Source organism: Trachinotus anak, unplaced genomic scaffold, assembly GCF_046630095.1.
Source record: "Trachinotus anak isolate AG129_WGS33_773 ecotype Australia unplaced genomic scaffold, CSIRO_AGI_Tana_v1 ptg000002l, whole genome shotgun sequence".
NCBI classification, from domain to species: domain Eukaryota; kingdom Metazoa; phylum Chordata; class Actinopteri; order Carangiformes; family Carangidae; genus Trachinotus; species Trachinotus anak.
In genome coordinates, this window is record NW_027273853.1 from 27,844,961 (window position 1) to 27,858,917 (window position 13,957).

Consider the following 13,957-nt stretch of genomic DNA (forward strand, 5'->3'; position numbering starts at 1 on the left):
GGATGTGCAGTGGAGAAAGTGATTTCCATCTCCTCATCTGACTCTGGAGGATTTCTCAAAACAATAAACTCCTCCCTCTGTTTAAGAAACTTCGTACTTAAAGTTTGGTACATTTTTCATCCATAACAACTCAGCAGGTAGTGTTGTATGTTGTGTTGCATTCTTTGACACCAACCAACACTTTCTCACTCCCATACACAGAACAGTGGACTCACCACACTCACACACTCACTTGTTCCACATTCCCAGAGTGAATTGTGATTTCTGGGTCAGCGCTGATGCTTTGGTGTCCGTTTCAATGCAAGGTGGAAGCGTCTCTCAGGGGTCAGGAGGTCAGCGGCAGCGTGAACTCCACCACACACACTTCAAAACAAAACAAAACAAAACCTCCTCTTTGTCGTTTCGCTCAATTACTCTTTAGGTTGTGTTGATGACTCCCTGCTGTCTGCAGGCTGACAGTCACCAGCTGCTGCTCGCTCCGAGTCGCAGCACCTGATGGCGTTACGGCACAAACTCCTGGAATTTTATTTACAGGCTCCAGGTGAGGCTTAGATTGATGACTTTGATGAACAGACTGCTCCAGAGTTTTGGGAAGCTCTAACAGCAAAGTCACTCGCCGAGACCTAGTACGAACCAGATGGTTCTTACCATCTCCTTTGGTAGAACACACCTGACTTAATTACTGTGGGAGAGCTGATCAGCCTCTGATCAGAGCTTTGGCTCATTGATTCACATCAGTAGCAACAGAATCAATAATTTAGCTAAATGTGCTGCACAGTGAGGCCACTTCCTCAGGTCGTCCTCCCATCAGCTGCAGAAGGCAGATTCATGATCCGGTGATCCGCTTTAAGGTGTGACAGCCTGTGTTCCCACCTCATTTATTTCCCCAGGTATCTAAGGAATGACTGGCGGTCTCAGCCATAATACACATAACGGTGGATATAAGCCTCATTTATTCTGGACTAATAATAAATTAGTTCAAGTTCATTTGTATGGCCTGATATCAGACTACAGCAAGTGACTGAACAGTAGAGAATAAGTCCTGAATAAAGACAGACACCAGCTACTCAAATTACAAGCTAATTAGATAAACAAGTCTTAAGCTCAAATTCATATTCTCCAAATACACACAAATTTCCAGGGCTGGATTATTAACCACACACAGCCCCCCTCGGTCCCAGGCCCCAAAGGGTTAATTAATCTGTGGTAATTAGATTAATTTATTAATATAAACTGAGATAAACTAATGGAAATAGCTTTAAGGCGATTTCTGCTTTTATTCTTGTAGCAAGAAGCTGTGCATCAAAATCTGCTTTTAATACCATTTAAATTTGGATTGAAACAACTAATAACCAAACACGGATTATTGGTGCTCATTTTTTGTCCTGCATATTATAAAGTTTGTAGAATTAGACATTATGAAACATTTGTTTTAGTTTTTAGTTCCTTTCTATTTTCTCTTCCTCCCGATTTCCCATATCTCACTCTTCATTTTTTCCTCTGTAACCCTGAGCCTCTTCTTGCAGTTAATTCTCCTATAAATAAAAATAAGGAAATCAATGAGTGAAAAAACACACAAACACAAAACTGCACGGAGTTGTTTATTGTCAGTTCCTGTAGTAGCCTGTTAGTTGTGGCTGCTGTGTGGAGGAAGTGAGGCCGGGCGGCTGCGGGCTGTGGGCGGTGCACCGCTCCAGTCCGGCGGCTGCTCTTCAGTCTGTCAGTCGGTGTGGAGGAGAGCGGACGGGGAGCAGCGGCGCACCGGGACCCGGGATCTGTAGCCTTTATCCAGGAGCACGACCGAGCGAGCGACCGGCAGGCAGGAGCGGCATGGAGCTGTGAGGGAGAGGCCGACCGGGACCTGCTCCCCCCAAAAGATCTGTTTGCTTGTTTATCTACCGCATCTGCGAGCTTTTCCCCAACATGGAGACGAGAGGCTGCTGGCTGCGACTGGCTGCGCTGCTCATCCTCCTGTGCCAACGAGGTAAGGCGCGCTGTCGTTCACCTTTTGTCCCCACATGACTCAGAAACCTCTAAATCCCTCTAAATGCTCAGATTGCATCAAGAGTGCGCGGTTTTCAACTTGCTGTGCCAACTTTGCGCTGATTGCGCAGCCGCTTCAGGTGAGCTGAAGAAGTCTGCGTTATTGTGCAGAATCAGAAATGAGCTGCTGTTTCATTATTAGCCTCCGGGATTGAACCTGCGGTGCGTAACGCGTGGTGCGTCTTTGGTACTGAATCCAAACGCAGGCAGCTTGTGGACAGGTTCCGCGGTGTCTGCGGGTCTGCGGGTCTGCGGGACCGCAGATTGAAACGTTGAGGGCAGCGGGGCGTCACAGATCAGCTCCAAACTGGAGCTGTCAAGCATGAAAAGGGAAGGTTGGACACGGTAGTCTGACTGGCTTATTAAGACTGTCAGCGGCTCCATATCTGGCACAACAACAGCAGTTATCCTGTAATGCATTTCAGAGCCTATACAGTAACAGACTTCTGTTTATTTCCCTGAAGCATTTTATAGAAACGTTCAGAGACACAGGAGAGAAATGGAGGTGAAGTTAATGTGACTGAACTCAGGCCCTGAGGCTTGTTGTGATGTGGAGTGTTGGATCTGTCAGTGTCAGTGTTGGTTCTTTGGAAACTTGTCTGTCTGCAGTTGGATCCCATGGAGGTAAAACCAGCTTGTTTCAGGTTTAAGTCTGTTTGGACGGTGGCCACTGTTCCAACCTGCCTGCTGGCAGAAATGAAGGGATGCAGGTTTTTAGAAAATAAAACCACAGGCCCAGCCAGGATTTTTCAGGTTGTGGTTTACCTGCCTGCTGATAAGTGAACACTCCAATCATTTTTCTGCATCTGATCTTGGCCAATCAGGAGCCAGTAAACCTGATGATGTTTGTCAGAGCTGATAATATTTCACTGTGGAAGTGAAGCTATAAGTCAGTTAGTCCATCAAAAGGGGATTAATTAGAATACGTGGATAACTGATTAATTGTATTCAGTTAAAAATCCCAAACAATGGTTCAAACCTCACAGATGAGAATTTACTGCTGTTCATTGTCAGCTGAACTGTTGGTGGAGGCCAAGCAATTAAGACAATAATTGAAAGATTAATTGATAATGAAAATAATTAGTTGCAGCCCTGTGGTGTTTGCTGGCGCTCCAGCCCCATGGTTGGAATCATTTTGATAGAAGGGGTTGATACCTGAGCTTTGCTGCACTAAAACGATACTTAAAGAAATATAAACTTGTTTTTCCACAAACCATTTTTTCAGTGAACAAAAGAAACCACAAGCAGTAGTACGAGGGCTTTGACTAAACAAAATACATCGTAAAACTGGCACAATCAAAAGAAAAACTGAATAAAAGCAAGGATTCGATCGCAGGTTACAGAACGTGGCACTTTTTGATGCACATTTCAGTCAGTAACAGAAACTGTTTGTCTGTAGTTTCAGTAACCAGCTCTGTGGCTGAAGCTGAACTACAATGGCAGAAATAAAAGGTGACTTAAAAGCATCTAATCACAAATTGGAAGGTGCTTGCAGAACAGTGAAGGAACATTTCTTAAAAACACAAAATGTAATGTGATAACTTTTTTCAGTAGTTTCAGTAACTTTGATGTTTTGTGGTGTGTTCGCTGTCTCACCTGGAGTTTGATGGATGGTTGGTCTCTCACAGACACCTGGGGTTTGTGGAGGTGGTTGTTTAAGAGTAGAAATAACTCCATTGTAGTTTATTATGTTATTTACATGTGGCACTCTTAGCTGGCTTGCTAGCATTAGGAATCAGCTGGTAACCATCGTGGCTAACGTTAACGTAGCTGATGATGGTCAGTAAATCCCTCCAACACCTCAATGACTCATTTTCTGTTTTTTACACATTTTAAATACACAGGATATGACAGTTGGGTGTCAGCTGCTTTGGACCAGGTTTTGCTATTGCTACATAGCCAACATTAGCATTAACAGCTGTTTACTCACCAGTCTTGGCAAGCGAGTCGGCCATCGTCATGTTTACAATACACAGGTTATAATACATCCTGTGAGCCGCGCTACTTCTTCAGTACAGACGGGACACTATGGACTGTATCAGAAAGTGAGGAGACGGGTCGGCAAGGCCCAGATTAGCTGTTTAGCATGCTAACCTCAATCTGGCATGGCCCAGAAGAAAAGAAGTTTTAGAAAGAAAACCAAAATAAGAGGGTTGATTTCCATCACTGAAGACAGCGCTTGACGAGTAGCGGAATGAAGTTTGACGCTAAACTCTTTCATTTCAGTTACACGTTGAAGTGAAAAGTGAACAGCTGCTAATGCTAACGTTAGCTATGTAGCAGTAGCCTAACATGCTACTGTGGTGATACATTTCAAAAGATTTCATTTACCTTAGTAATAGTAATACCTTAGTAGAGTAGAGCAGATATGACGGCTTGTAAATCTTGATTTTAAGAAAAACGTCATTAAAAAGCAGTAGTGGTAAACTAATGAGCTAATTAACTACTAAAGTCTGTAAGAATCCATCAGAAAAGCAGGAGCTGACACGTTACGACGTGTTTAGAGTACCTGAGTGAGTCGGAGAACACAAGCTCGCTAAAACATCCATTGAGTAGCTCTTCTGGAGCTGTCAGTCAAACCACATGGTCTCCTTTAGCTGATGGAGTTTGCCCAGCACTTCACAGTCTTCTGGTCCATGTTGGCTCAAGAGTTGAGGTTCAAAGATCAGTCTTGAAGATTGAAACTGCAGAAAATGACCAGTCAGTGATGATTTGATTTGGTTACAACCACTGGTCATGATTGTTTCTCTACACTACTAATACTACAGTGATGCTACAAGATGCTGCACTATGAAAGTGTTATTTTTATTTCACTTATTGCATCAAAAAACTGAAATATTCTACGTGTCCTGTGCATCAGTTTAGGTAAATTCAGCAGACATATTTGCCAGCTTTGGAAATATTGTGATCTCTGCTAGAAATGAAGATAAATCTCAGTGGGCTTGGTGAGTTTCTCGCCACACAATGAGTGTTTGTGATAATGGGCAGGGTTTAGGAGCTTTAAGAAGTCAGTGGAGATGAATCAGGATTTGTCACCATAAGTCTGAACACTGGAAGGGTTTTGCAGCTCTTATCCTCGGGTTTGCCCTCCCAGCCGTACGGTACAGTCGCAGCGTGCCAGAGAGGACACTGATCTGCTTGGCTGAATCTTTTCGGGGGGTGGAGAGACGTGAAACAAAGATTAGGGGGGGACTCCGGTCAGAGCCAGCTTTAGCTGAAGAGATGTGAAACCTTTTGTGGCCAGGCCAGCGAGCCTGGATCTGAGCTGGACGGTTCGGTACCTGCAGAAAGCCTCGGGGCTCCCTCACGCCTCCTCCCATTTCATTTGTTTTTTTAAATGAAGCTTTGATGAAATGTCGCGGCACAAAGAGGGTGCCAGCTCGCTGAGGAGGCAGCACAGGAATGGTTGATGGTGGAAGAAAAGACACATGAGGAGAAAACGCGGCACCATCTGTCTTCCCAAAAGATATTTGTGAATGGGCAGTGCCAGCCGTGCCCTGCGCTCCGTCTGGGCTCGCGGAGTCTCCAGGCCCCTTGTTGTCTAACAGGGAGTCTGCAGACAGATGGCCGTCACAGTCAGGCAGTCTGTCAGTCAAACACATGCAGGGGGCCGCTGTGGATGTGACGATCCGGCTCCACAGACACTCAGAGGCTCAAAATTCAACTAATAGTATTTATCGTCTGTCATTACTCAAAGATAGATTCACTTCTTTTCTTTTTTTTTAATCTGTCTGGAAGCAAAGCCTTGATGCCCATATCTACATTGGTCCTGTTCATTCTGGTCACAAAGAAATTCCTTCTTAAGCCAGAGATGTATTTGCTTTTCACTACATGTCCTGCGTCTGTTTGGAGCATCAGTCGCACACGTCCTCAGAAACTAACGCTACACATGATGATGATGAATGCTAGGGGCGGTGCAGGGACTGAACAGTTCAGTGTGTGCTGTGGTGTGTAATGAGTGGGCGAATCATCAAAACATCTTGGTTTTAATAATCTTAATTTCTCACACTGACATAAACAGAGAAACATACTCTTCATTGTTGAGGGCCTTACACCTTACGCACCGTCTTCAGTGGCACCGCTGAGCTCTCTGTTTCTAGTTTGCTTTGGGACAAAATCCATAGACTTTGTCCTGTGTAGAAAAAAAGACACGAGCCTGAACACCTCTCGAAAACAGTTTCAACACAAACTGAACATTATGACCTTCATGAGGGAGGACGGTTACATGAGAATGACTTGGCGTACCTAATAAACAGCCACCTGAGTGTATGTTACTGTGATACTGTTTCTGAACGACTTCAGACCTCATCTCTTCTTTACTCTAATAATTACCTTGACCAGGTGCAGCGATATACGTTTCATTATGGAACAAGTCTGTGTTACCTGCACTGTTGGGGGTGGTAACAGGTGCAACACACTTTTAACCAGTGTCACTGTGTTTTACAGCCTGCTGTTAAATCACTCTTTAAAGTCATATCAGTCATTTTATATAAAAACATGCCGAATATCTGGATTAACATGGAATCAAATCAGTGCCATAATAATAAGAATTATAACAGCAACAGATGTTGACATTTCATCAATGCTGGTTACTAGTAGTAACAGTGTTGAATACTAAATAGAACTGAATTTAATGCCCTGCAAAACATCTTTCTGACTGTAACTCAAATAATTATGATAATTATGTGCTTCCATAGAGCAAGACAAGTGAACGCATCACTGGAGCTGGGACTTGGATCAGTTTTTCTGTCCTGGTGATGATACAATAACCTAATTATAAATATCTGTACCAAAACAATATTTTTGTCTCCTAATTTGATAATTATGAAGTTTTTGTTGTTGGTGAATGTTGTCTAGACAAGAGCAGGAAGAAAGAATAAGATTATAGAAATTCAGTGTCAGGTTTCAGTGTTAGTTTGAACACATTTTGCTCTAATTTGATCCAGTTCAACTTTATATTGTGGATCAAATACAGTTTATAACCTCATGGGATTCAGTTTGTCGTTTGAAGAAAGACACAAACAAGCCTGTGACCTCAGACGACCTCTTCTTTCTTCAGTCTTTCCTCTCCTCTACATTCATGTCTTTATTTCCTCCTGTTTCCCACCATCCCCTCTGTCTTCTCTGTCTCTTTTCTTTCCCGTGCGTTATCCCTCCATCTCCGTCCAAATCTGCTTCAGCTGGGCAGACGTCCCTCACTGCCCCACTGGTAGCCTGGATAAAAAAAAGCAGATTTCCAGTCATGGCAGCGGGGGTATTTGATGACCAGATTAGTGGGTATTAGGCTCAACAGCATTCACTCAGGCATACACAGGGGCCACTGGTTTGAATCCTCCAGAGTCGCCCCTCTTTTTCTCTCTGCTGGCCCTCGGCTGAATACGGGCCAGGGTTACGTGGGGAAACAACCAGCCGGGTCCTCGGCGGAGGTCAGCCGAGGAGGCCCGTCCGTCCTGCGCCGCCTCCTCGGGCCCGGCCCGGTGAATTATGCTGTCAGAGGGGAGATTTGTTTTGAAACAGTACGAACGGGGGCAACTACAGAAAGAAGGGAGGTGTAAGGGGGTAGATTGAGGAGACAGGGGGGTGGGGTGGACGGGTGGGGTGGGGTGCAGAGCAACAGAGAAAAGAAGAGGGTGAGGGCGGGGGGTGGTGGTGGTGGTGGTGGTGGTTTCAAGGGGAGAGCATTTAAGCGTGACGCATGATGGCACTGCGATTTGTCCCAGTGGCGGTGGCGGTGAGGAGAAGAGGACGCCGTCACACTGTGAAGCTGGAGCAGAAGTGTGGGAGCGCAGTGTGTTAGGAGGGGGGGGCACACACACACACACACACACACACACACACACACACACACACACACACACACACACACACACACACACACACATTCTTCCCCCGACACATCGAGGTTGGAGGCCTCACAGAGCGATGGAGCGCAGGTTAAGCAGCACTCCTGCCTTCATTAGTCTTCGTTAACATCCCCAGCCTCGTTACACCCCCCCCACCCCCACCCGCCCCATCTCACTGTGTCTCCCGTCTCTGTTCTCAGGCCTCTGTTCGCTTCACGCACTGTAAAAAAAACACAAAAAAAAAACAAGTTGTTTGGTCTCAGATTCAGTTTGGGAATTCTCCACAGTGTCATGTGTTCATAGTAACTGTGTCAATGAATAAAGTGAAGAGTAGTTTCCACAAGGAGAGACATAACTCAAAACTAAGGCTCAATACTTTCTGGTTTTAACCAGTTTTACCTGATAAATACCTGGATTCCTCCAGAGACACTGGGGTAGTGTTTGGAGTATCAGCACAGATTCCGACATAAATCAAGAATAAAATCATGCATTTTCTACAAAACCTTTTTAAAAACATCAAGTGTTTCATGTTTTCTACACAAGCAGCCGCATGAGAATTTAAAAACTATGATTTAAACCAGGAATTATCAGATTAAAGAAGATGGATCTGACCACAGATTCAGTGTCTTGACAGTTTTCAACACTGTGACTCTCACTGCTGTGATCAATACCAAATATATATTGATGTTTGATTGCCAGTGCTTCTTGCAGGAAACAGCCATTAAACATTGTTTTAAAAAATAAACAGGAACATGTTGAATGAGGTCTTTTGCTGTTGCCGCCTGTTTTCATCATTTCCCTCTTTGAACTCAGCTTTCGGTGAATACTTCATCTACTGCAGCAGCAAATTCTGATATTTACATATTTTACTGTTTGTGGTGAAGTTTCCAGACGTTTCACAGGTCGGCGAGTCTCACACTCAATGTCTTGTCTTTTTTAAATAAAACAAGAAAAACGTGGACGAATGAAGGACAGGGAGGTGATTTATTACATCACCGCGCTGATGAAAAGCAGCGTCTGAGGTCAATTGTTTTCTGGTTGTCCGTCCGTCCATCACATTCTCGTGGACACGATATCTCAGTCACACTTTGGTGGAAGTTCTTCAAATTTGACACAAACATTCACTTGGACTCAACATTGACATGACTTTTGGTGGTCAAAGGTCAAAGGTCCTCACAACACACGTTTTTGGCCTTGTGAATGCAATATCTCGAGAGCTCCTCGGGGGAATCCCTTCACATTTGGCACAAATGTCCACTTTGACTCTAGGACAAACTGATTAGACTTTGGAGGTCAAAGGTCAAGGTCAGTGTGACCTTGTAGCCGTTACTCAAGACTTCACAGCAATTATGACAGAATTTCACACAGATGGTTAATATTTAATATGACTCTGGATGAACGGGGCTGAATCATGGAGGCAAACATCTGTGAGGCCGTGATTCTACTTGTTTAAAAGATTTTCTAGTTTCTTAGCAGAACACTGAGTCAAGAAAGTGACAGAAACACGTGGAATAATGTTTCAGGCTCCCATTCTTTTCCCTCCATAAATTTTCCAGTTAATAAGATAAATGTTCAAAAAAGCATTTAAGCATAAAAAGAGCATGTTTGTGATTTTAGAGGAACATGTTGGATGAGATTTTTTTTGCAGTGCAGATCTCCAGGTCTCTTTGTTTGTTTCTTACTCTTCAGTCTTCTTTTTTCTGTCCGGCTCCTTTTTTCTTTCCTCAGCTCTTAATCTCTCATTTTCTCTCCTCCTTTCACGACTTGTGTGTGTGCTGCCGCTGCACATCCTCCATCACCCTGTTGTCCCACATTTCTCCCCCCTTTCAGAGCCTCATGCCTTCATCCTTCTACTGTCCAACCCCCAACTCCTCCTCCTCCTCCTCATCCCCCCCTTAACGTTTTTTAATCCTCCTCCTCCTCCTCATTTGTCTCCCCTCTTGTTTCTGGGCGGGTGAGGGATGAGGGGTGTCGAGGGTGGGATTTTTTTTGTTTTGTTTTTTTTTGGACAACCATCTTGTCTCTGCTGGTGTCCGCCTGGCGTTCTGCCCGCCACCGTCACCCACCCCTCCTCTTCCTCCTCCTGTTCAGTGCCCAACACCGCTCTGGACGCTGTAATGGATGACAGGGCAGATCCGGGTGGCCCACAGCGCCTCTGAAAGGTGGGGGCCACTCACACCGGGGCCCATTGCAGCGCAGAACAAGTGGAGCCCCCATAGAGTAGCTGGTGGAGAGCCATTTGATTTGTCCTCCACTTTCCTCCTTGTTTTCAGCTGCCTGCCAGTGTGTGGTCCCTCTTCGATCCTGGATGTTTCGATGGCCCTTGTCTGAATGTGAAATCCCAAAAACTGATGCAGAAAAAGGCCAGCGATGAAAGGCCTGGGTGGAGGATGCGGGTCGGTCAAAGTCCTCCTCGGCAAAAGGGACGATTGGCTCCTTTTCTTTCCCCCATTCACCGGCTGGTGGAGGGGATCTAAGCAGGTGAACGTGGAGGAGCTTTAGGCAGATGTTGGTGAGCACAAAGGGATTCAATGGGCCTCAACAAGCCTTTTCAAGTATTTACAGAACATTTACATTTCAGGCATTAGTCTGATCCTCTTATCCAGATCAGCCTCCATTGAGTGCAGCAGGAGAATGAGCTTAAATTCCTCGATCACTGATGTTACAAGCTAACAGTGGCAGGGGGTCGAGCTGAGCAGCACCGTGTCACGACTCCAGAGACTCTAAAGAAAGAAGAGAAGAAGAAAAAAGAGCTACAGCTTCACTACAATGCAAAAGACTGAACTAACAAGGACATTTCGTGTAGCATTCGTTGACTTTCTGGCCGCTTTTGGTGCAGAAAAACAACAGATTTAAACATTTTATCACCTTGTAAAGTTTATATGATGAAGATGTTAGGAAACAGTCGACTAATTACACTTCCTGTAGCCTCTGAGCTACATGATCGACCCATCAGAGTCATGTTTGTGTCCAGTATTCCCTCTCTTTTAGCTCTGGTTTGGTTTCCACCACCTCCAGCTATAAAAACATCTGGATCTTTAGTAGCTAAATGCTTCACTTCCTTCTGTCTCTAACTGTGTGTGTCTGCTGTTAGCTGCTGGGCAGGTAGTGGACAGTGGGTTAATCAGAGCTTGTTTGATGAAAACAGCTGCTGCTGCTGGAAACACTGAGTCTGACCCAGACAGTAAATGTGGCGTAAAACTGCAGAGCAGAGTAGTGTGTGTGTGTGTTCTCAAAATTAGAAATTCAAATCTAAATCTGAACATCTGCCACACGCCAACATGCAGATGACAGAAGTGTTTCTGACGGCTTCATTTGGAGCCGGAGCCCAGAGTCTTTGATTCATCATTAAAAAAAGAAAAGACGAACACCTGCGGACTCTGCGGAGGCCGGCCGTCAGGTTAAAGCTGCGGTTTCACTCTCAGCACTGAGCAGATGTTCACCCCAGAGGCCCCTCAGGTGCGAGGTAAATCTGTCCTGCTCCTGGTCAGACTGGTTCTGTACCTGTCTGCTCCTCAGACTGAGGCCTCGGGTCGTGTTGACACACCTGAGCTGAGGCTCGTCTGTGGGGGGGGGGGCAGACAATTACAGCACTTACATCTAATTGAAAGCAGATATGAAGTGGCTGTTTTTTTCACAGTGTCACTGAATGCAGCTGAAATTGATTTGGGATGAAACCACAGCTGATAAGTCCCAGATGTGCAGTTAGACCCCCAGATGTTTTCTATTGTAAACAGCCATTCTCCTGTTCAGATAATTGGGCAATTAAAGGAAAAAATCCACAGTGCTGGATGTGCTGCTCATGGAGCACTGTCAGATATTTGATATGATTTATTTTTTTTATTGATTAATCAAGTAATCAGCTAATCGTTTTAGCATCAAGTAGCATGAACATTGTTGGGTGATGTGTTTTACTTGACTACCTGCCTCTTATCTCAAGCAGCCTCAGAAGATTATTACATGTCGCCGGTCGTTAGCTGCAGTGTTTAGATTTAGATATGATTAAGCTGTAATTCCCTCTGTTCACGCAGCAGACGGACGTTTCTCTTCATGTTAGTGTCTGGTTGACTGGCACAGTCGCCCAGGGTGGGTACTGGGCACGGTGGAGGTGGGATGGGAGGCAGCTGGAGGTGGTGAACAGCAGGAGGTCGGCACTAACCAGCTCCCACCAAACCGAAGCATCTGGGTTGACAGGAGCTGATTTAGAGGAGAAATAAAGTACAAAAACAGCTCAACTCAATAGTCTCACACTAAGTATATAATTTAAACTAAAATCAAATTTAAATAAGAAAATCTAAGTGTTTTACTTATGAGATACATAAGAACATTTAGTGTTTTTCATAATAAAAAAGTGAAGTGTTTTTAGTTTAGACTTAAAAAAGACAATTAAAAATCAGATATCTATAGTTTTTTGTTTGACAAGCAATTACACATAATAATCCTATAAAGAAACTTGGATAAAAATAGATAAAACCATTTTTCATGGTGAGATAATGATGATGAGGAAATGTTCACATTACAAACGGAGAATCCAGCACAAGTGTGTCAAGGTTAAAGAAGGACAAAGTGTAAAATCCATAATTTCCTCTGCGTCCTGCCCCCCCGCTGCTAATTTCAATTAGGTCATCCCTCAAAATAGTCATGCATCCCCAAGGCAGCATCACAAAGTGTCTGCCTGTTAATGAGCCGGCGATTGTGCTGATGATGTTCGCGGGTTACACACAGTCGACTCATGCAGGTGAAAAAGCTGTTAGTGTTTCTCTGACAGAGGACTCACTCCTCAGACTTTAGATGGACCAGATTTAGCCCATCACCATCATTACACAACACTACACCACAATGGTTTAGTGTTTATCCTGCGTTCAGTTTATGACAAAAATCCTGGATTTTGTGTTTTGTTCTTTTTTAAAGTCGTAAAATCGGCCAGGTGGTCTCAGTGACAGGGGACACAGATCAGAAATCTGTTGAGGACTTGGCAGTGGAACATGTTGGTCCCTTCCTGCTCTGCTGCTGATGTGTGAAGGTCTACAGGTTCATTCACAGTGAAGGTGACACACAGAGAGAAAGGCCTGCTGGGAAGAAGAGAGCAGTGAGGCGTCCTGCTGGACTGTGAACACACCACGTTATTCTTACAGTAACTGAAGGTATGAACCCAGACTGAGGTCTCGTGGGTTCGAACTCAGTGACGGGACTGCGGACATGATGCAGACGCAGTCACAGATGTGTGATGTCGTCTCTGCTGAAGTTTGATTTAGTTCGATGGGTTGGATTTAAAGGTGACGAGACGTAAACATCAGATGTGTGTGGAGCGATGATCTTCTTCTTCTGCAGTGGTTTAATGGCAGCGACCGGAGAATCAGCTCCACCACCTGATTATCTCCATCAACCAATTCCTAATATTCACATAACAGTTGAACATGGAAACACTAAACATTCATTTGAATTTTCTCTTAAATTTTATCAACATTTCTGCTGCGTTTGGATGGAAACCGGGCTCCACATGTTTCAGGGTTTCATAGCATTTTGTTCAAACTGAATTTTTTTACTTCCTTTTTTAATCTCTTTATATTTTCCTTGAAGTTTTCTTCTTGAAGAATAAGCTCATGAAGATCTTTGGGCTGCAACACTGTTAATAAATGTGAGAGACAGACGCTCTGCAGGAGTCTTTGGTTCAGGAGTTTTTTCTGTCCTACACACGTCAACAATCGTTGATGGTCACAAAAACTTGTCACGATTTCAAGAAACATTATTTGGAAGAATCTGCGTCGGGTCAGTTGCTGTTGACCTATCACGTCTAGATGTGTTACTATCAGCCAATCAGGCTCCAGTATCGTGTGTTATTATTATAGAGCTGCTATTTTTCAAGCAAAAATTACAAACATTTACTCGTTAAAGTTTTCAAAAGTGATAATTTGGTGCGTTTTCTTTTTTCTCTGTCATATCTGATTCTAACTCGTATGTTTCTGTATTTTAGACTGTTTGGTGACTAAACAAGAAATTTGAATTTATTGTCTTTGCTTTGTGAAAATTATAATGATTTTAGAAACCAATTAATTGATTGATTGAGAAAA

General features: G+C 44.1%; 1 protein-coding gene across 7 annotated transcripts in view; it reads left to right on the forward strand.

The window, feature by feature from the left end:
* The first annotated feature begins 1,714 nt into the window (after positions 1-1,714).
* ptprz1a (protein tyrosine phosphatase receptor type Z1a) overlaps positions 1,715-13,957 on the forward strand; it is a 79,447-nt gene continuing 67,204 nt past the window's right edge. For 5 of the 7 annotated variants that reach the window (XM_071459957.1, XM_071459965.1, XM_071459973.1 and 2 more), the window contains exon 1: positions 1,723-1,984. In XM_071459957.1, coding sequence (XP_071316058.1) covers positions 1,924-1,984 — 61 coding nt within the window. In that variant the 5' untranslated portion in view covers positions 1,723-1,923. Of the gene's footprint in view, positions 1,985-13,957 lie in introns of all 7 variants that reach the window. The other 2 variants (XM_071459993.1, XM_071460001.1) reach the window with 1 other exon arrangement.